General features: G+C 44.0%; 1 protein-coding gene across 1 annotated transcript; it reads left to right on the forward strand.

Moving 5' to 3' along the window:
• Positions 1-266: 266 nt before the first annotated feature.
• LOC116505585 (putative calmodulin-like protein 6) lies at positions 267-15,883 on the forward strand. Its single transcript, XM_032212898.1, has 2 exons — positions 267-457; positions 15,603-15,883. The coding sequence occupies exons 1-2, from the start codon at positions 306-308 to the stop codon at positions 15,880-15,882; spliced, it is 432 nt and encodes a 143-aa protein (XP_032068789.1). The 5' UTR covers positions 267-305; the 3' UTR covers position 15,883.
• Positions 15,884-23,407: the final 7,524 nt, after the last annotated feature.

A 23,407-nucleotide genomic window follows, 5' to 3' on the forward strand; every position in this document is an offset into this window, starting at 1 on the left:
CGCGCCAGCCAGCGTGCGCGCCGTCCCTGGGATGTGCCTCATTGGCGCCCAAGGCGGCGCGCGCTGAATTCGTGCGCGAGAAGGGGCGGCGGAGCGTCTGGGTTTCCCCACCCTCCTTGTTTTCATTGTGCCGCCTTCTCGTGCTTTGTACGCGCGACAGCTGAGCTGGGAAAGGGGAGCGCGCGCGGGGGGGGGGGCGGGTTCCCTGGCGGGCTGGAGGTTCCGGGAACCTTGCTTGGACGCCTTGAACGGGCTTGAGTCGCCGTCGCCTCCTCCTCCTCCTCCTCTTGGGAAGAGAGGGTACGATGGCGACGGCGGCTAGCCCGGCAGTGGTGGTAGAGGTGAGCGTGAGCAGCACCGGGAGCAGCAGCAGCGACACTTCCAGCACGGGCGAAGAGGAGAGGATGCGGCGCCTCTTCCAGACGTGCGATGGGGACGGCGACGGTTTTATCAGCAGGTGAGGGAAGACCTGGAGGGCAGAGGCAACATTGGGGCAGATGCAATGTTTCGTTTCGTAGCGAACAGTCGTTAAAGCAGGTCTTATAAGAGATGTGAAGTGCTCCGTGAAGCTCCGTAAAGTGCGGGTCAACTTCCTCGCAAGTTTTCTGAGTTGAATTTCTGAGTCGGGTATTTGCCCCGAGCTGAATGGTGGCCTAGGGGAGGTGCCGTCAGTTCTGCCAAGAATGCCGCCGAATGGGCCCAGAGCACCTTCTGACTACTTAAGGGACTGGCACGCTGGCATTTTCCAGCGAGTAGAAATGATTCTAAAGACAAGCCCTTCTCCTTCGAGCCATTTTGCCTCTCCCAGTTTCTTGCCCGCGTTTCTTAAAAAAGTTGCGCATAAGATTTGCATTCCGACTGCGGAAACGCATTTTTTTGCCCCTTTTTTTAGTCTAAAAGAGTATAAACTGTGATTGGAAGTATTTGGGATGGTAAAAATGCCGCACTGGTTACTTTAAAGTATCTCCTCTCGTTGTTACTCCTGTTGAGCTACTTCAGATTAAGCTGAGCTGTTTTTTTATTTGTTCAGAAATTGAAGGAGGAGATGAAAAGGAAACAGGTTTCCACTATCACCGTTTTTCCCATTAGATATCCTTATCTTAGTTTTGTACAAAGTAATGCAATCTATTTTTTTAATTTATTACATTTTTATGCCACTCACCTCCCCTATAAGGCGACTGTGGGTATTGTAGCTTACAAGTTATAAAACAAGTAGAAAAATAATATATTAAAAGATTGAAACTACACAGATTAAGATTTTAAAACTAATTAAAGTAGATTTTGGGGAAGGTATTCTCACAAGCCCCCAACATATCTTGATGGATTTAATACAGTATTAATTAAATGAAGCAATACATTACATGGCATCCTTCAATGATTAAATTTAGAATCTAAAATTAATTGACTATTCTTTATAATGAGGTGAAATAAAAGCTCCTTTAAGCACAACAAAAATAATGTGAAAAGTTCAGAAATGTTCATGTTCCATACTGTCCTACAATAATTAAAGAACTGAAAAGTATAAATAAAAACACAAGGAAGCACAAAATCTAGAACATCTTGTAAGACAGGGGAAGATTTAAAGGAGCATTGTAAACTTAGCATAAGAATCTAACCTCATCATGTTTCATATTTCTCCAATATATCTTTCTGATTTGAATTCTATTCATACTATGAATTTTTAAAAAGTTTTGAAATTGTTAATTGGTTTTGAAAACCATATGACTGAAGAAATAAAAAGGCACAAGAGTGTTCAGGCAAGACAGGAGATTGTTATTGGTGGTAAATTTTTAAGTACAGTAGTAAATTACTTTGGCAATTCTATCAGTATGTAGAGGGATATATACTCTTAATTATAAATTGTTAAAATCAGTCCCTGTGGAAAGCAATTTGAACGTACTGGATTGTTAGTCAGCAGAAGTGCATAGTAAATACCTACAATGGAATCCTTTGGTGTTTGCTTTTTGGTAGTTCTTGCAGAATACTTATGCACAGGATGAAACTATCCTCCAAATTGATGAAATATTGAAAGTCTTGATGCTTTGATTTGTTATTCTCATTTGTTGTAAATAACTGGTGTATACAGTGTTTTAAAAATAAAGTAGTTGCATATATTTTAGGAATTTTTACTTTATTTTATATTTTACTTTAAGTGAAGGTGTAAGATCATTTAAATTTTTTTAGTGTATTCAATATATAATCTGAAAATATATTTTTGAAAATATGCACAGATTTATTTAGAGAAGGTTGTTTTGATTTCTAGGAAGCTTCAGCTGATGTTACATATTAAAATTACATTATAAGGCATGTTTTTCCCTCCTTGGGCTGATGAATAAATAGCATGTTTTACTTTTTAAACATTTTGCCCTTACAGACCAAATTGAAATATTTGACACTACTTAAAATAGGGGAAATGTTACAATCCAACTACCTTGACAAGTATCAGCACTTTGAGATCATTATCTCAAATCACTTTGTCTAAAATTGCAATTCAATAAAGTATTGTTTTATGTGTATTACATATGCATGATTCATTTTATAAAGGAATAGAGATTGATAGCTACAGTTATGGTATTCTGCAAGAACTACCAAAGAGATGTGGAATGTCTTTCGGTCATGTGACAGTCAATTGCAGATAATGGGCTTTCTTAATTCTGGGCATGTTTGTTTCATGAGTACTATAATTCATTTAATGACCATTGCCAAGGTCATAAAATCAGATATAGTTGCACGATGACCTGCATAATGATTGGCCCAACTTAGAACCATATTTCTGGGTTGAATTATAGTTGTAAGTTGAGAACTACCATACTGTATTGTAGTAGGAAGAAACAAAAAAGAAAAAGGCTGAACGTCTAGTACATTATGAACTAATGAACTAATCCCAGTTTTGGTAGAGTACATAACAGAAAAACCAGAATTTTTCATTCCAAACCAAGTGAAACTCATAATTCTTTTCCCAGTGAATTACGTGGCTTTGATTCATTCACATTGCTTTGATTTCTAGCCTGATTTTGTTTTTTTAAATGTTTGGAAAGTGCTTCTATGTGGGGGTGTTCTATTCCATTAAAGTACTTTCATGACATTTATTTGGTGTGATAGTCGAATTTCTGTTATTGAAAAGTAAGAGAGCACTGGATTGATTTGGGTTGTTGCTGCTGCTAGTTAGTTTTATAAATACACTAACTAGGTTAGTTTTATAAATACACTTTACCATTAAATTGCTTGAGCAATTGCTTATAAGAGTTGTAAGTTCTGTTACAATATCTAATTATCCATCTAAAAATACTAATATTGTCTTGTAAATACTTTGTAAGCAGAATAGAATGTATAGCTTGGCATGGATTCATGGAGACATCCCCCTAACACACACACACACACCCAACGTTGAGTGCAATCTTCAGAGTTCTTTCACAAATTGCAATGAAATTGGAATTTTGACTATAACAATTAATGTTTGGAAGAAACAAATATATGTTATTTTGATTACCCACTTTAGTATAATTTAAAATGAATCCATTGTTGTTTTAATCCTAGCTGCACTCACTGTGAAATGTATCCTGCCCTCCAGCACTCTAAAAAGTTATTTATCACTTCATGGCAGCTCACCAGCCCAGTCTTAAAATATCTTAGAAAACTCCTAAATAAAGATTATCCCTAGACTTAGTCTACCTAACTGATATATTTGGGGCTGATACATCCAGGATAGATTTCTAAGAAAACAGAAGGAGGCACATCAATCTGCCATTTTCCACCCATTCAGAAGCCGCACCCACGTGCGCACGTGTGTGTGTGTGCGCGCGCGCACACACGCACGCACACCTTTCAGTCAATCTTGATATCTGTCAACTGCCTTGACTAGCCCTGTAGTTTTCTTGGCAAGGGTTTTGAAGAGGTTTGCCACTGCCTGCTTCTTAGGGCTAAGAGAGTATGACTAACCAAGATCAGGACCACGATCATGTCTAAAACAGAACTAAATTCACAGTCTCCCGGTTTCAAAACTGATGCCTTAGCCACTACATCAATCTGTTTAGGATTGGGTTATTAGGCTGAACATCTTGCGACTGATTCTGACAATGTATCTGTTCACTTAGAGATTTGCCTGAAGATATACAGCAAGAATTCTTAAATATTCTCAAGCTAAATACGTAACAGTAATGATCTTTAATGGGAAGAGTAACATAAGATGTTACTTATTGTATCAATTTCATGCATCGTTTGATTAATGATTGTCTTAAGCTAGGATATTCTTTTATTATAAGCTTTGTTTAGTGATTGAGATTTCTAAAATTCTGGGTCAAAAAATCTAAACATAAAGCTCTTTGTCTACTTGCCTCCGTAAACACTTTGTTCAGAAATGATAATTTCTTCTCATACCTCTAGGTAGAAGCCCCTTGTGCTTGCTTCTATCAATATGATTGCCATTTCTTTTTTACCTGGTCATGAAACAGTTTTAAGCTCAGTAAATCTTCTTCCTGAGCAATAACTTACAAATGAAGCACAACTCAGATACTAACTACTTACTTGTATATGAAGCCTCTTATATGGTTCTGCAACAACACAAGATCGAATATCTTGGAAGGTACCATAAATACATATACTCTTGTCATTTCTGAACTCTCCAGCTTGTTTTGACTACCTTGTTTTCAAAGACAAGTATTGAGATATGGCTTTCTCTGCTTTATAAAGAAAGCAAATATAAATTCAAATTAGTGAGGAATATATTTTATTATACATGTGAAATTTAGCCTTTATATTCTGGATATTAAAACTTAAAAATATTTTCTTGTTTGCATGTATTTTGTACGCTTGTTTCCCCGTGTGCATTATTGAATGAAGTTGTTTCTTGTCTTAAAAGCCCTCATAAACATGAGTTTTATAGAGAACTGATGTTTATTCTTTTTCTAAAGCAAGTGCTTTCCTATTGTATGCAACTTAATTTGGTGTATGGAGACAAGCTATTTGCATGTTTAATGAAGTTATATGGTGTCTCAGCTGTGAAAAGGTTTTGTGGTACATTAAATTGAAAACTGTTTGAATACTAGCTGGGTAATAAAAGCTGCATATGGAGAGAAAAGGCACCTCCAGAGAGAATAGTTAATTGTCATACTATGAATAGTTAGGGTGACATTTTAAAATGTGAATTAAAAAAATGCTGATTGATACTAAAAAGGAATTGCATTTGGCAGTACAGGGTGTCATTTAAAATTCAGCTAATGAACTAATGGTTTAAAATATTTCCTTATAATACAATGAACATTTTAATAACTGTTGTCAAAATAAAGAACATAAAATAACAAAAATTAGGCATAATGAAAACTCTAAATATTTCAATATATTTCTATACCAATGTCTACTTAAACTGGCATTGGAAGTTAGAGTTAATATTTGTAATAATTTCAGAACAAGGGAATTTGGATTGTATATGACAGTTTCAAAGATGCTGATTGTTTCTGGCAAAAATATACAAAGGTAAAATCATCCCAAATCTTGAATGATTAGCTAAACCCTAGGAACGCAATCCATGGACTCCATATGCATGCTTCCTAACCTCTCCACTCCCGTCAGGTTCTGCTGATTTTTAGAGGCATGTATATGCCACCATGAAATTTGAGCAATAGGTAGAATCAAGCTGCTAGGAGAATGAGGAAGATGGTGATCATGTTAATACCTTAAACTCTTTTCCTTGTCCTCAGGTGAATGCCCTGGTGGCCATCAATATGCCAACTTGGATGTAGAGCATTTTAGAATTGGTCAGTCTTCAGTGACAAACTTTGATTTCAGAGAACGTAGCAGCTGATAAACTAGATATTTTTTTAAAAAGTATGATTTTATTTATTATAATGAATAAGAATTTATTATATTCATAATTTTATTATAACTAAGCATAGTATAGATACTATACAGAACAATAATTGGAACACTCATTTATTATAATTATTCTGACTAATATAAAATGACCTGATAAACCATGACATATAATAATATCCCTTATGTCAGAAGTCCTCAATGCTTTTGTCACCAATTTCCTGTAAGACGATTTTTCCACAGACGTGGAACTCCTATCCGTCACCCTCCTATGAGAATATAATGCCTGATGATCTGAGGTGAACTAAAGTAGTTCCACCTGGAGAGCGGCTGCAAATACAAATGGAGCTTCATTCACTTGCCTCCAGCTGTGCAGTCTGGTTCCTCACTGTGCCCAGGGGTTGGAGACCCATGCCTTATATAATCAAAGTTCAGGCAATAATTTATTATAAAGAAATTTCAGAGGAACCTATAAAAAGAATACTTTAGTGCTTTTTTAAACTTTAAATAATGTGATTCCAAGTGTAATCTTGGTGGTAATCTATTAAAAGAAACAGAAGTTGGTAAGTAACATTGTGACATTAGTGACAATAAAATTAGAAATACTGGGATAAGGTTGGAAGGAAAGCAAAATTTACACTTTATCTGACTTGTTTTATGTTAATGAATAAAATAAAAATATCAAATACAGTGTTAAATGGATTAGAAAAAATCTGCAAAAAAATCTGCAGGATATAACTGTATTCCTGCTGTACCAGTAATGCATGTTAATTTCCTATAATGCTAATATGAGTGGCCTTGTGTACAGAATATGAAGTTTTTAACTTTTTATAAAAGAGTTTTATATTTTAAGGCATGATTATCATATCAGCATTGCTGTGTTAATGTTTTCCACCTTTTTCTTCATAATTGCTTTCAAAGATTACTAAAATTGTTTTCTCAGATTTTTATGTAGAGCTTTATATATAATTATGTATGTGCATACTAGATAACTCCTTTTTTAAAAAAACGCTACAGGTTGTTAATGACATTGATAAGAACTAGAATGTCAATAATTCAAAATTGTGTGTTATACTTCTTTCCTGTGTTCTTTTAGATACACAACAATGTTTTATTTTGACATTTCTGTGTATACAGTGGATTCTTGCTGTTTACATCAATAGGGCATTACGCATCACTTCATATACAAAATGTATATTTGCCACATACATGGCAGCATCATGTTGGAACATGGAACAATAATATTTTTTCAAACTTATTTCTGAGTATCTTTCTCATTTTAGTAAAAAGTAGCTAATAAAATAAGTTAGTTGTGACGATAGGGTATTCACGTTAATAAAATAGGTATGTAAATAAACATATACGGGTTATTACCAGTTGCTGAAATTCTTGTGACAATAAATCTGGTTAAAAAAGGTTCTGTGAGAATCTTTCATTCAGGTTGAGGCAATTGTCAGAAGCTTGACAATAATTGTAGCAAATATTTTACACTTTTGAAAAAGAGGTAATCTTCCTTCAATTTCATAAGCTTTGACTAGCTTTTCAAGATCACTTATTCAGTTGCTGCATTTTGACTGCACAAATAGAAATTACCACTTAATGGCAAGAAAGGGATAGAAAAAGAACTCTTTGTAAGGAATAAAAAAAAGAACCTGAGCATTGTGTATGCAAGTTGGAAAACGTTTTTCATGCCATGGATAACAGGTGAGACTAGAATTTTCCGGAGGAGGGGGAGGGAATGGTCACGTGTGGGTTTTATCTTAGCCTGATTGGTCCAAAGACTGAGAGCAAAGCTTTAAATACTGGTGCCTTCCAATCCTGGCCCAGATTCTCTCAGTCTTTGGTCCAAGCACTGTTAGAGCAATTCTTAGGTAGGATTTCTTGTTGCTTCAAATTTGATTCTATTTGGTTTGATTGGGCACTTTAAAACTTTTACCAAAAATTCTAAATTGTGTTGCTGTGGCCCCAAGGGACAGATCTCTGCCTCGAGCGGTTGGGGGAGGGCCCTGTGGAGTGTTTGGTCTCCCTCCCGCGGGCCAGGAGCCTCAGCCCTATCCCCGGGAGTGCGGGGGTGCCAGCTTCAGTTTCTTGCTGCTTGCAAAGCAGCCCTTGTTGCAGCGGTGGCGGCAGCAGTGGCTTCAGCGCCTCGTGGAGCGCGCAAGCCGCCAGCTGAACAGCTGATAGCGCGGCTCCTGGAAGCCAGGCTCAGCCGCTGGAGTTGTTTGCCGGCCTTTTCGCCCGCGCATGGAGTTCTGGAGACCATTTTGGAGGTCGCCACGTGCGCGGGGCCTTGCTTTGGCCTACCTTGTGGGTGAGGTCTAGCATGAGGCTTGGGCCTAGCCTTCCCCACAGACCTTCAGGCCTTGGTTTTGGTGGGACTTTCAGAGGCCTGTGATCCTGCTCCCTTCGTCAGACACGTGAGTTGGGTATGGACGAGGGAGCGGAGATTCCCCATGGCCAGGTGGCAGGCCCAGCTGGGGGTGAGGAGGCCCTGGATCAGGAGGTTGGGCGGGGAGCTCCTCCCCAGGGATCCTTGGTCACTAGGCGCCCTTCTAGGTCCTCCACTAGGGAGGAAGCCAGGCGGCATAGGGCGCTGGAGAAGACTTTTGCGAGGGCGGAGAGGCAGGCCCAGGCGGCCAGGCCTTCATCCCGGGACAGGTCCAGGTCTCCCCTTGGGCCTATGTCCAGCAGATCTTCCCCTAGGGGATTTAGCCCCGCATCTTCCTCAAGCTCCCCTGGCAGGTCTCGGCCCTACTCCAGGAGGAGGGATTCTCCATCCCCTGCAGGTGATCCTCTGGAGGGTACGTCCAGGGGCCCCTGCTCCTCTCACAGGTTGGCACCCCAGGGGCCTGGTTCTGTTTATGGGGATGTGGAGGATCTGGATAATCTTCCTGAAGGAATTAAAAGACTTATTTCTGCAGCCATTTCACGGGGCATTGCCCAACGGGACAAGGGCTCCCTTTCTTCTAGGCATGGGGGGCTAGGCAGGGCTCAGTATCGAGCTTCCTCTCCTTCCATGGTGAGTGAGGCTTCTTTCTTGGGGGGGGGGGAGAACCCCCAGGAAATGGGCTTCTCGGATGATGAGAATACAGCCCTTTCTGATGAGCCTTCTTCTAAGGGCCTCTTTGTTCCGGCCATGTTTAAAATTCTCTTGGACAAGGCACGGCAGACCACTAAGGTTGGGACGGGGGATCCTTCAGTGCACACCCCCCCCCATGGATCCTGACATGGCCATGTTTTCTGCTACAGCCACCAACAAGGAGGAGATTCCCGCTCCTCCTCTGCTTTTGGAGGTCTTGACCAATCAGTGGGCTCGCCCCTCCACTTTCTCAGCCCCTGGCAGTAATGACCGCCAGCACTATAATGTGGAACAGACCTTTGCTCAAGCCATTGACAACCCGGTGGCCGCCCTTGTTTCCTCCTCCCCGGTGGTATCGGGCGACGCGGCGGATAAGATGAAGCCGGAGGATAAGCACGCAGAGCTTAACTTGCGGAAGAATTTTAACGCTACGGCGTGGGCTATTAAGTCCGCGGCCTCGGCTTCCTACTTTAACCGCGCCACGGTCATGTGGCTTAAGAAGCTGCAGGAGCGTATCCCCATCCAGGACGAGCGGCTCCACCAGGATCTGTTTAAGATCTTGGCAGCCTGCCAGTTCTCCGCTGATGCGACCCTGGACACGGTCAAGTTTGCCTCCAGCGCCTTGGCCACCTCTGTCACCTCTCATAGGCTTCTTTGCTTGTGTCATTGGCAGATGGATAACAAGGCTAAATGGGATTTGGCGGCCGCTCCCTTCAAGGGGCCGAACCTTTTCGGGGACGCCCTCATCCCCATCCTAGTGTTGGATAAGGACAAGAAGGTTCTTCCTTCTACTGCTAAGAAGCCCAAGGCTAAGTCACGTCCTTTCCGCAGGCAGAGGTATAGAGCCACGGATTACGGATATAACCAGCGTTTTCCTTCCCAGCTGATAGGCAGTTTCCCGGGCCGTCCTTCCAGGACAGGAATTGTTTCCAGGGCCAGGCCAGGCGGCCCTTTCGTGGCGGAGGCGGCCGTCCCTACCGCAGGGGGAAGTGATTCGAACCCGAGTCGTCCCATCGGCGGCCGCCTCTCCCTCTATGCGGATCGATGGGACGAAATCACATCGAACGCTTGGGTCCGAGCCATGGTTCGTCACGGTCTCAGGTTAGAATTCCTCTCCACTCCTCCAAACCTCTTTCGGTCCTTCCCTCCGCCTCGGAGTCGGGAGCGCCACCGCCTGATGGATCAGGCGATCGCCCACTTTCTCGACATTCGGGCGGTGGAGGCGGTTCCTCTAGGGGAACGAGGCCTCGGCCACTACTCCAACCTCTTCGTGGTCCCGAAGAGCACAGGGGGCTGGAGGGCGATTCTAGACCTCAGGCGCCTGAACAGGTTTCTGGTGTACAGACGCTTCAAAATGTCATCCCTCAAATCTATTCTTCAGGGCATCAGGAAGGGGGACTTCCTGGCCTCTGTGGATCTCACGGAGGCCTATCTTCACTTTCCCATCCTGCCCGCTCATCGCCGGTTCTTGAGGTTCTCTCACGGGTCCCGCCACTACCAGTACAGGGCTCTTCCCTTTGGCCTGGCCTCGGCCCCACGGACCTTCACGAAGGTTCTGGCGGCTCTGGCGGCTCATCTGCGGTCTGTGCCGGTTCGTCTCCAATGCTATTTAGACGATGTCTTGGTTCAGGCGGGGTCCCTTCCTCAGGCTGTCTCGGATCTTTGACTCACCGTTCGGAGCCTTCAAAGCCTGGGCTTTTCGGTGAACTTCACCAAGAGTCATCTTTCCCCCTCCACTCGCATTCTGCATCTGGAGACAGTCATAGATTCCAAGTCGGGGGTGGTGAGTCTGTCTCAGGAACGGCAGGACAGCCTCCGTCGTCTGGCGGAGAGCGTTCGCGCAAGGCGGTCCACTTCCATCCTCTCTCTGTCACAGTTATTGGGCAAGATGGTCTCTTGCATCGGAATTGTCCTGTGGGCCAGACTTCATCTCAGGCCCCTCCAGTGGGAACTCATCCCCTTTCAGAGGGGACGATTGAGCAATTCTCTTCGGACACTCGGTCTCCCGGCGGGGGTCCAGGTCTCTCTGGAGTGGTGGCTCTCCCCGGCCATTCAGCGGGGATGCTGCTTCTGGGAGCCGGACAGGGTGACCGTTACCACGGACGCAAGTCTGTTCGGGTGGGGGACTCTGGTGGGCTCTCAGATGGCGCAGGGCAGGTGGACGGCCTCAGACCTACGCCACAATATAAATTGGCTGGAGCTGAAGGCTGCGCAACTGGCTTTGCGTCACTTTCAGTCCTCGGTGGAAGGGCGTCATGTGCTACTACTGACGGACAATGTGGCCACCAAGGCGCACATCAATCGTCAGGGTGGGACCCACTCACGGGGACTCTGCTTGGAGGCTCTACGGCTGGGCTCCTGGGTGGAGAGGCACCTGCTGTCCTTGGTGTCGGAGCACATCTCGGGACTCTCCAATGTCCAAGCGGATTGGCTCAGTCGAGCGACTGGAAAACGGCGAGTGGCAACTCCACCCATCGCTGTTCCGGAGGATCTGCCAAAGGTTCGGGTCTCCCCTGGTAGACCTGTTTGCGTCACCCACGAACTCCCAGCTTCCACGGTTTTTCACCTGTTTCCAGTCCAGGTCAGCGGAGGGCACAGATGCCCTCAGGAGCCGGTGGCCCCCGGGCCTTCTTTATGCTTTCCCTCCCATTCCCCTCATCCCGGGGACCGTCAGGAAGGTGGTGGCGGAGGGGGCCCTGGTCATTCTGGTGGCCCCGGATGTGGCCCAGGAGGCCCTGGTTCGCGGATCTGGTACAGCTGTCGGTGGCCCCCCCATGGAGGATTCCGCGGGGGGAGGTGGTCTTGCTGCAGGGGGCTCTGGTACACCCGGAGCCCCAGTGGCTTCATCTGACCGCCTGGCTCTTGAACAGCGGCTTCTGAGGGAGGCTCATCTATCCTCCGGGGTCATTCATACCATCGAGGCGACTCGGCGGCCGTCGACGACCCGCATTTATAACTCCACCTGGGTGGCCTTTGCCCGATGGTGCTCACCTAGGGGCATTTCTCCCGATAGGGCCACCATTCCCAACGTCTTGGACTTCCTTCAGAAATGTCTTGAGGACGGTCTTTCACAGAATACCTTGCGTCACCAGGTGGCGGCTCTGTCTTCGGTCCTGGGGGGGGTGGGTCTTCTTCCCTTTCCCAGTTTCCCCTGATCAAGCTTTTCCTGAAGGGGGCGGCTAATCTCCAGCCTCCCCCCGTACACAGGTTTCCCATGTGGGATCTTCCCCTGGTGCTTAAGGCCTTGACGGGGGCCCCGTTCGAGCCCCTCCGATCTGTTCACTTACGTTTCTTGTCACTGAAAGTGGCTTTCCTGGTGGCGATCACATCCGCCCGATGTATTTCTGAGCTAGGCGCCCTGTCTTCCAGGGACGACCTTTGTCACTTTCACCAGGACAGGGTGGTGCTTCGCCTTGACCCAGCCTTCGTCCCGAAGGTGAATACCCCCTTTCATAGGGCTCAGAAGATCGTCCTGCCCGACTTTTGCCCGGGCCCATCCAATGACAGGGAATGTCTTTGGCATTGGTTGGATGTCCGCCGCGCTCTGCAGATATACCTCCGGCAAACCGGGGAGATCCGTAGGTCGGAGGCCTTGTTTGTCTCCTTCCAGCCGGGGTCGCTGGGATCGAGAGTGTCTTCGGCTACCATTGCCCGTTGGCTGCGTCAGGCCATTGTGGAGGCTTACGGGGCTTCGGGTCGGCTGGCCCCATTGGGGATCACGGCCCATTCTACTAGGAGTGCCGTGACCACGGCGGCGTGGGCCACGAAGGCCCCGTTTGAGGACATCTGTCATGCGGCCACTTAGGCTTCCCCGACATCTTTCATCCGGCATTATCGTCTGGATGCCTTCACGTCTGCGGACGCGGCCTTCGGTCGGAGAGTCTTGCAGGGGGTGGCGGCTGAGGCTCCCCTTGGGCCCTAGTGGTTCTTGTTCTCCCTCCCTGGGACCTTAGCTTGGGTATGTCCCACACGTGACCAACTGTGGAAAGAAAGGTTATAAAAATGGGTCAACATTCACTTAACAAATGTCTCAGAGCAACAGAAATTTTGGATTCAATAGTCCTCAATAAGTTGAAGACTACCTGTAAATGTTGTTACAGTTGTATATGTTGTCACATGTGCATTGAGGACAAGTCATACTTAAATGAATATCTTAAAAAACAAGCATAAAATCAATTAATTTAAAATATTATTCCCTTGTAGAAATTCTTATCTATTATTTTTAAATTTGAATTATATCACAAAATGAATTCTATATATAATAATGCAGCCTTTTATTATGCCTAAACAGTCTTTAAAACAGAAAACAAATATCTTGATTTAAGAAACCTAGATCCTAAAATATTTCAGGATGTCAAAGGTATTATACATGTTTTCCACATAGGTTCAGAGAGTAATAAAAGCATTCCACAAAATATAGATATTAATATAAAGGTCCCATGATATAGATAGGAAAGCATTTCTGAGATGAGAGATCCCTGGCAAGAAACCAGCTGTACCTATTAAAAATTGGAAGGAATGGTTTTGGGAAATACTGTTATACAGGAGGTCAAACTAAATGATGTGGAAGAACACAGTCTATAAAATAGTTCAGTGATAAGAACTGAAATGGGGTTGAAGGGTATGTAGAAAATGCAGAGTCCTCTTGTGAGGAATATATAAATACAGAAAAGAACAGGTCAAGTTATGTGACACAAGGGTTTCAATAACTGTATACAAATATATAATGTATGGAGGACATATTTTAAGAAACACATTTCTTACTGCAGAAGACAAATGAGATTTAGTAGGTATTGCTGAAACTTGAGAAATGCTGAGGAATGTAGATGATGTTACATCTTCTTTCCTGCCCTCCCACATATTAAGGCTGCTGGTACTGTTATACTGACCTATGAACTCTTTTCCATCCTCCCCCCACAATCTTAAACATAACCCTTGAAGTTCTCTATCTATAACATTTGTCCAATGTAAAAAGAGACATTCAAGAATCAATCTTTTGGACTATGTAATACTGATAACAGTATGCCATTGAACTTCCTTAAGTAGAAGTCTTTGAAATATAATGGAACTCTTTATTTTGGATTGTTTCCATTTTATAAGTTCAAAGAGTTCTTTTCATAGCAGGCCAAATGCCAAACTTTTTCTCTAAGAAGCTTTCCTAACAAGCTTAAATGAGTACAAATGGGAACAGAAGTTAGAAAAGGTATAGGGAAACCTTTATTTTCTCTTTTCTTCCAAGTATGGCAGAAAGCAAAATAAAATCATGTAATTAGGTATTTTAGACAAGATGGCTAGCAATGACAGAATTTTTGTACAAGTCTAAGAAATAAGTTGTCTAAGAAATAGTGTAAAAAAGTTTAATGAACATTTGCTTTTTATGTTGTAGTTTCCAGTCATCCAAATATATTTCTTGTTCTTCTGTCAAACATTACATTAAATTTTAATTACCTCCAACAAAAACAAACACTGGCAGTTTTAAAGAAGAGATTGGATAACCATTTGTCTGAAATGCTACAGGGTTTCCTGCCTAAGCAGGGGGTTGGACTAGAAGACCTCCAAGGTCCCTTCCAACTCTGTTATTCTATTTCTATATACTACAGAAAGGTAACAATAGTGTTATTGGCCTTCTGCTAATATGCATGCCAGAAGGTTGTCTGCAGCCTGATCCATTACCCTTGATAGTCTTTATCACTAGTGCTAATAGTTTACTTGCCCCAAGTGACCAGTGACAGAAGTGGGAAGAATTACAGCAGTCACCATTTTTCCCCAATCTTCTCCTTCTGTTCAGATTTGAATCTAAATGGCTAAAGCAGGCAGGCAGTGATAAGAAGAAAAACTTGGAACAAACATTAGAAGTTAGAATATTAATTGCTTCATATAAATGTTTCAAAATATTACTAGTAGACAGCATTGCAGGGATTTATTTTAGCAATCATGAACAATTACCTATTTTTTCAATACAAAAGGCACTCAACAATATTATGCAAAATTTAAAAATTAAAAACTAGTTATAGAATAAGTTATATTAATAGGCACAATTCTCACAAAAGTGTAGAACATGCACACTAAATAATAGAGAAAAATAGAATCTTAATGATTTCAGAGCGAAATGTTTGATGTTATACTTGAAATCTCTGTTTTTTAAAATATTCATAATTTTTCATTTTGTTTGTGTCCTGTATATATTAAAAACATTTTTGTATGAGGATGCGTGAAATGTATTTCAAATACTTCACAGCCTACTTTAAGAGAAATAAAAATTCACATATACAGTACATATATCATACATAAATAATTGTGGTGTTATTTGCCAGTATCCTGATAAGAGTATTTTCTTTTCCAGCTAATAAATTGGGATGAAGATGCGGGAGAAGTACATACATTTTAAATCCAGAAAATATTTTTCTTTTTTGTACCACCCTATTCTTCCCTCATATAAATTCAGAGATGGTATCGTTTCTTCTTATTTGAAAAAGCATCAAATATTTTTAATAGACGGGCAGAATCTTGATTGTAGCAAAAATATTGGAGTATATAAATTTGCTTTTTTTTAATCAGACATCTTTGCTCTTGTTGAAATTGGTTATCTCTAAAATCTCTTACTGAGAAAAAAATATCATTCATTAACTATTATGTTTAAAATAACTGGACATCTTGGCATTTTTTAATTTAATTAAATTAAATTCATTTGGGGTTTTATTTTTTCTTTCTTTAGGAATGATTTGCTGATGGTGTGTCGCCAACTGAACATGGAAGAATCTGTGATTGAAATCATGCATCAGCTTGGTGCAGATGAACATGGAAAAATTTCCTTTCAAGATTTCACACGATGTCGTATGCAGCTTGTGCAAGAAATCAGAAAGGAAGAAGTGGAACTTTCTGTGAAAGTGGATGACCCATGTAAAAAGAAAACATTAAGGGATAGAATAGCTTCATGGCCAACCAGCAGCAATAACAGTTTAGGTCAGTGTGGTTTAATTATATCTATTACCTAAAAGTCCAACACAATTAGGAAGATTAACTGCAATATTTATATATTTAATTTATTTTAAAAGATTGATAAACCCATCAGAATATCAAATATTTTGAAATCTGGTTCAAAGTCCAATATGAAATAACCACCACCATACTTATAATATTATCTATATTGCAAATTATGCTGTTTGCCTTTAAATTATTCCTCATTCAAGCTAGCTCTGGATTGTAAACCACAATAAATATATTTAAATCCTAAATTTATTAACTAAAACTCTGAAGAGAAAGCACTATATTTTGCATGTTCCTAAGAATCAGTCTGTTGCAGGCATACTATATTAGAAACCACTAGGCACATCTGGAGTTTTGAAAACATGTTATAAGCACTCTTAAAGAAACTGCCTCGGTGGTCATTGCAGTCTTAAATCATTACTTGGCTAGAAGGTATATTGAAGTTCCACCCTACAACTATTTCTGGTCTTCCTCCTGTTCAAGGCAGCAGTTCTGTTCAAAAACGAAATCTTATTCAAGATTACACAAGCTTGCTTCTGTATTTAATGATGTTTGTTCACTTCGGTGTGCAATACTTTTGTAAACATGTTATTTAATATCATAACTATCAATTTGAAAATATTTAGCAAATATCGGAGTGATAGATGGGCTAAATACATTGCCAAAGGAGTGGTCTGCAATTTTCTAATTTTTAAAAAAGATTACCTCTGAAGCAGTGCCATGCAATCAGGGGAGGCAGGGCTTCACCACTGTCATCATGAAAAGGAAAAAAAATTAAAAGGAAAAAGGCTGAGGTAGTTGCTTCCAGAGTCACAGTGGATGACTCTGCTTAGTGCTTAACTGTTTAAAAAAGCCTCTTAAAAAAGTGCCCTCTACAGGAGGAGGTGGGAGAACCACGTGCCTCATTTAGTCTATCTTTATGATCACTCGAGCAGAGTTAAGCAAGGGTTAAAAGCCGAAAAATTCCTTATGTAGATGAGACACGTGGTTCTTTTGCCTCCTCCTGTAGTGGGCACTTTTTTAGAGGCTTTTTTAAACAGTTAAGCAGAGTCATCCATTGGAGACTCTGGCAGCAGCTAACCCAGCCTGACCTCAGCAGCTCTTGCCTTTTTCCTTTTACATTTTTACATTTTCATCATGGCAGGCAAGAGCAGAGTTGAAATCCTCTGTGAAACAGCTGGAAAAGGTATGTGGGTCAGAGGGAGGGGGAGGAATTCAAAATTAATGTAATTTGTAAGTAATTGTATTATTGTAAGTAATTTGTGTGTGTATGTATGTTTTAACAGCCTCTGCTGGCGTGCGGGCTGGCACTTTTTTTATGTTGGACACAGTGGCAGGGCTTTGGGGCTTTTTATGTCGGACATAGCGCTGGGGTGGCAGGGTGGCTTTTGCCTCTTGAAAGCGTCCCGCCTCTATGGCAGACATAGCGCCGGGGCGGCTTCTGCCTCTTGAAAGCTCTGCTGCGGGCGAAAGAAAGCGCTTTAATTAGTGTGGTGCCGAGAGAGAGGAGAGAATGCCTGAGCATTCTCTCCTCTCCCCCGGTATCCCACTGACTAAAGTGCTTCCTTTCGCCTGCCTGAACTCTGCTGCAGGCGAAAGCAAGCACTTTAATCAGTGGGGTGCCGGGGGAGAGGACTGCCTCACCAGCCATAAACTTCACTGCACATCATTGCTCTGAATATAGGCATGGTCTAGAAGTGGCCTTGCAGATAGATGCTACACTTGAAGCATATCCTTTAGTTTTTAAGATGCTATCTTTTTATTTATATAATATGAGGATGTTCTTTTAGATACCCACCACCAGTAAGGATAGTATCTTTATCTTTCCTGTGTGGCTGCTATTACAAAAAAAAGCTCTTATTTCTTCTCACTTAACATCTACCTTTAAACTTATAGTCTACACTATACAATTCCTATACTCATCACTATGACTGCTGTATCTGCATATCTAAGAATCCTAAGAATATTAAATCAGTTCTTTTTTGCTTGTTGTTGCAAAGTCTTTAGCCATTATTTAGCCAACTTCTTGCCAATTGCTGCCAAAGCACTGGCTTTGCAAAGTCTTTGGGGGAGGCAAAAAAAAGTACCTTCAACAACTACTGGCTGGTGTAGACTACCATCTGTGCTGGAACAGAGATACTGCCTTGCTCCCCTCTCTTTTTCAAGAATTCTGCTATTGGTTTGCTGGAATCTATCCCTGATTCTCCTTCACAGGTGCATACTATGCTAGACTTTATCCTGGCAACTGCTCCACATTTGTGCCTACAATTTCTCCTAATACTGCTGGTCTTCTACAATAAGAATCTCTTTCCAATGCATATCATAGTCCTGTGCTTTCCTTTGTGATGGAAGATTGGGTGTGTATTAATGCTTTCCTAGTGAGGAAAGTTAACAAAGAAAAGGAAGGGGTTGAAATGACTGCTTCAAGAGTCTCCTTCTATAGTGTGGTTTCAAGAAATTTGTAGTAGAAGTATTAATTTTAAAAGATACGATGTTGGTGACCCTGAAACTGGATTTTTCCCCTAGTCTCTGTTATTTTCTGTTTGATAACTTGAGTCAATTTCATTTCTACTTTGTATGAAAATTATACCTTCTCTGTTCCTACATAGCCTGTATGTATTCTTTTATATAACATAGCCCTTTATGTTTCTTTAATCTGTTGATATAACTTGAAAGCACTTTGCAACCTGGAGCTTTTTAATATGGGTATAAATAACATAGATTGCAAAAATTGTGCATTTGTAAAAAATGTGAAGTAGCTATCAGCATGGCAATTTTAGTGTATAATAATGTGCTGTGTTTACAATTCTGGCAAGTAGCAACATCACCAAAGATGAGAAACCTGTGAATTTTCAAAAGTTGCTGAAATAGAATTTCCAGACTTTGTAGCTAGCATAGTTAATATAAAAAATGCTGGGAGATTTGAACTGAAGAACATCTACAGAACTGCATGTTTCTTGCCTATGTTATATCTCAAAAGATTAGACCAGGAAGAAAAAAATATATTTGTTCCCTACATAATATCATGTAGTTCCATTTTCCTTAGTCCTACAGGTGAAACTTGAAAAATTAGAATATCATGCAAACGTTTATTTATTTCAGTAATGCAACTTAAAAGGTGAAACTAATATGAGATAGACTCATTACATGCAAAGCAAGATAGTTCAAGCCCTGATTTGTCATAATTGTGATGATTATGGCTTACAGCTCATGAAACCCCCAAAGAAAACCATCATTGACACCCTCCATAAGGAGGGAAAGCCTCAAAAGGGAATTGCAAAAGAAGCTGGATGTTCCAAAAGTGCTGTATCAAAACACATTAATAGAATGTGTGTTACATGGAAGGGAAAAGTGTGGAAGAAAATGGTGCACAAGCAGCAATGATGACCGCAGCCTGGAGAGGATTGTCAGGAAAAGGCCATTCAAACGTGTTGGGGACTTTCACAAGGAGTGGCCTGAGGGTGGAGTCAGTGCATCAAAAGCCACCACACACAGACAGATCCTGGACATGGGCTTCAAATGTCATATTCCTCTTGTCAAGCCGCTCCTGAACAACAAACAACGTCAGAAGCATCTTACCTGGGCTAAAGAAAAACAGACCTGGTCTGTTGCTCAGTTGTCCAAAGTCCTCTTTTCCGATGAGAGCAAATTTTGCATCTCATTTGGAAACCAAGGACCCAGAGTAAGGAAGAAGAATGGAGAGGCACACACTGCAAGATGCTTGAAGTCTACTGTGAAGTTTGGATTTGGATTTGGATTTATTTATTTATAGGCCGCCCTTTTCCCTGAGGGGACTCAGGGCGGCTTACAATCAAAAAGGAAGGGGAGTGTAGGACAATACGAAAAAAGAAATGTGCACAAAATAAATTAGACAATAAAACTCAACATTCACTCAGCATTCGGGAGGGGCGAAATAAGATTATCCCCAGGCCTGACGGGTTAGCCAGTTCTTGAGGGCTGTGCGGAAGGCCTGGACGGTGGTGAGGGTACGAATCTCCACGGGGAGATTGTTCCATAGTGTCGGAGCCGCAACAGAGAAGGCTCTCCTCCGAGTAGTCGCCAGTCGGCACTGACTGGCGGATGGAATACGGAGGAGGCCAACTCTATGCGATCTGATGGGACGCAGGGAGGTAATTGGCAGAAGGCGGTCTCTCAAATAGCCAGATCCACTACCATGGAGCGCTTTATAGGTGGTGAATAGGACCTTGAAGTGCACCCGGAGACCAACAGGTAGCCAGTGCAGCTCACGGAGGATCGGTGTTATGTGGGCGAACCGTGGTGCGCCCACGATCACTCGCGCGGCCGCGTTCTGGACTAGCTGAAGTCTTCGGATGCTCTTCAAGGGCAGCCCCATGTAGAGCACATTACAGTATTCCAGCCTAGAGATCACAAGGGCTCGAGTGACTGTTGTGAGGGCCTCCCGATTCAGGTAGGGCCGTAACTGGCGCACCAGGCGAACCTGGGCAAATGCCCCCCTGGTCACAGCTGAGAGATGGTGGTCAAAAGTTAGCTGTGAATCCAGGAGGACTCCCAAGTTGCGGGCCCTTTCTGAGGGGTTTAAATTTTGTCCCCCCAGCCTGAGTGATGGTATGGTGGTCAAATTTTTGGGAGGGAAACACAACAGCCACTCGGTCTTGTCTGGGTTGAGTATCAGCTTGTTTGCTCTCATCCAGTCTTTAACGGCTTCCAGTCCCCGGTTCATCACGTCCACCGCTTCATTGAGTTGGCACGGGGCGGACAGATACAACTGTGTATCGTCCGCATATTGGTGATATTTTATCCCGTGCCTTCGGATGATCTCGCCCAGCGGTTTCATGTAAATGTTAAATAGTAGGGGGGATAGGACCGACCCCTGCGGCACCCCATAGGTTAGGGGCCTCAGGGACGATCTCTGCCCCCCCCCACTAACACCGACTGCGACCTGTCCGAGAGATAGGAGGAGAACCACTGCAAGACAGTGCCGCCCACCCCTATCTCCCGCAGTCATCGCAGAAGGATACCATGGTCGATGGTATCGAAAGCCGCTGAGAGGTCCAGGAGAACTAGGATGGAAGCATGGCCTCCATCCCTAGCTCTCCAGAGATCATCAGTCAATGCGACCAAAGCGGTTTCTGTGCTGTAACCGGGTCTGAAGCCAGACTGGAAGGGGTCAAGATAGTTAGCTTCCTCCAAGGTACGCTGAAGCTGGAGAGCCACCACCTTCTCAACAACCTTCCCTACAAAGGGGAGGTTGGAGACTGGACGATAGTTATTAAGAACAGCTGGATCCAGAGACGGCTTCTTCAGGAGGGGTCTCACCACCGCTGTCTTAAGCGCGGTGGGAAAGTACCCCTCCCGAAGAGAAGCGGTAACAACCGCCTGGATCCAGCCTCGTGTCACCTCACTGCTGTTGGCAACCAGCCAGGAGGGACACGGGTCCAGTATGCAGGTGGAGGCACTCACAGCTCGCATAGCCTTGTCCACATCCCCAGAGGCAACTTCCTGAAACTCAACCCAGAGATGGTTTGCCAAGTTTTCTCCTTGTGTCTCGGCTGGATCTACTGGGGTGGAGTCCAGGTCCGCTCGAAACCGGGCAACTTTGTCTGCCAAGAACTGGACATACTCCTCAGCCTTACCCTGTAAGGAGTCCCCCGTCTCCCTCCTATTTAGGAGGGAGCGGGTTATCCTAAACAGGGCGGCTGGGCGGGACTCGGCGGACGCTACCAAGGAGGCAATGTATGTTCTTTTTGTTGTTCTTAAGGTCCGAATATACTCCTTGGTGCATGCTGTCAAAAGTGCCCGTTTCGACTCGGACCTATCGGACCTCCACGAGTGCTCTAGGCGTCTCCTCCGGCGCTTTACCTCCCGGAGCTCCTCAGTAAACCAAGGAGGCCTCCGGGGGCCGCTGACCCGGAGGGGCCGTAGCGGCGCAATCCGGTCTAGAGACTCCGAAGCTGCCGAGTGCCAGGCAGCGACGAGGGTCTCCGCCGAACTGTGGGCGTGGGTATCAGGAATAACCCCAAGCTCCGTCTGGAACCTAACAGAATCCATCAGTCGCTTGGGGCGGAACCAGCTGGTCGGTTCCTCCTCCCTACGGTGGAGGTTTGGCCTCCGGAAGTCTAGCCTCAGTAGGTAGTGGTCTGACCACGACAGGGGTATGATCTCATTACCCCTCAGACCAAGATCGTAACTCCACTGCTCCGAGAGGAATACGAGGTCAAGCGTGTGACCCGCTGAGTGAGTTGGGCCTCGAATTACTTGAGTCAAGCCCATGGCTGTCATGGAAGCCGTGAACTCCTGCGCTCCATCAGAGTGTTCACCGAGCGAAGGCAAGTTAAAGTCCCCCAGAACTATAAGTCTAGGGAACTCAACCGCTAGCTCGGCTACTGACTCGAGGAGCGAGGGGAGGGCTGCTGCAACGTAGTTGGGAGGCAGGTATGTAAGCAGCAAACCCACTTGACCCTTGAGGTCCAGCTTCACTAGCAGGGACTCACACCCGACAAGCTCTGGAGCAGGGATCCTACGAGGTACTAAAGACTCCCGGACTACAATAGCCACACCGCCACCCCTTCCCTGGGCTCTCGGCTGGTGTAGCACCTGAAATCCGGCTGGGCACATCTCGACGAGGGGGACTCCTCCCTCAGGGCCCAGCCATGTTTCAGTAATACATGCCAGGTCTGCGCCCTCATCAGTTATCAAGTCCCGGATGAGGGGGGCCTTATGAACAACAGACCTGGCATTTAGCGACAGCAGCCTGAGACCAGGGTCCTGAACACCCGCGCCATCTGACCTTGGAGTGGGACTCCTAGGGCCGGAAGGAGGGATCTCTATGACACAGCGAGCCCTCCTTCCCCGATGATGGCCTGCCCTAAAGTCCCCGCCATATCTGCCTCTCCCTGTCATGACCGCAATGCTCCGACCCTCACCCGTGGTTGTGGTCCCCCCAACCACCCCGATGACCCCCGCATACCCCGGCAGGTCCTCCGAATCAGTCATACCCAAACTCTCACTCAAACAATCCTCACGAAATAATTAAAACACAAAGTTACAACAGTAATAATAATAAAAGTGAGATCATTCATATCATCCCAAGCAGTCCCATGCACTCAACATACCGTATTAAAATAAAATTTAAAATTTAAAAGTTTAAAAATTGCACGGGCTCATAGACACAATGTTCAGTTTAAGGTAGTCCAAAGGTGTCTTCTGCCCTCTCCTCAGGGAGGGCCTACCTTGAGGGGGGGCTCTTCTGAAAAGTTCAGTATAGTCCAGGGGGGGAGGGGCTGGGGGGTAAAGTGAGTTCGGGAGTCAGCTGCAATGATGCGAACCGGGGAGTTAACCATAGTAGCAAGAAGTCTGGTAAGTGTGTTCATTTCAACAGCTTCTTTTGATGACATTTCCAGGATCAAAGGAGTCCAAAGAGTCCAAAGAGGGAGGGAGGGAAGCCTATCTCTGGTAGAAGGGGAGGGAGGGGCGCTCCATTCAATAATCGGGCCCGACGTTCTTAGGGCCCAGCGTGTCAAAAAACAAGTCCAAGGTGGTCAATTTCATTAG

This window comes from Thamnophis elegans, chromosome 3, assembly GCF_009769535.1.
Source record: "Thamnophis elegans isolate rThaEle1 chromosome 3, rThaEle1.pri, whole genome shotgun sequence".
In the NCBI taxonomy this organism is placed as follows: Eukaryota; Metazoa; Chordata; class Lepidosauria; order Squamata; family Colubridae; genus Thamnophis; species Thamnophis elegans.

What these genes read in the sequence shown, in the direction of transcription:
- LOC116505585 (XM_032212898.1), top strand. Translation starts at nt 306, where the DNA reads ATGGCGACGGCGGCTAGCCCGGCAGTGGTGGTAGAGGTGAGCGTGAGC. An exon ending in GGCGACGGTTTTATCAGCAG is followed by an intron (nt 458 to 15,602) that starts GTGAGGGAAGAC and finishes TTCTTTCTTTAG; the next exon opens with GAATGATTTGCTGATGGTGT.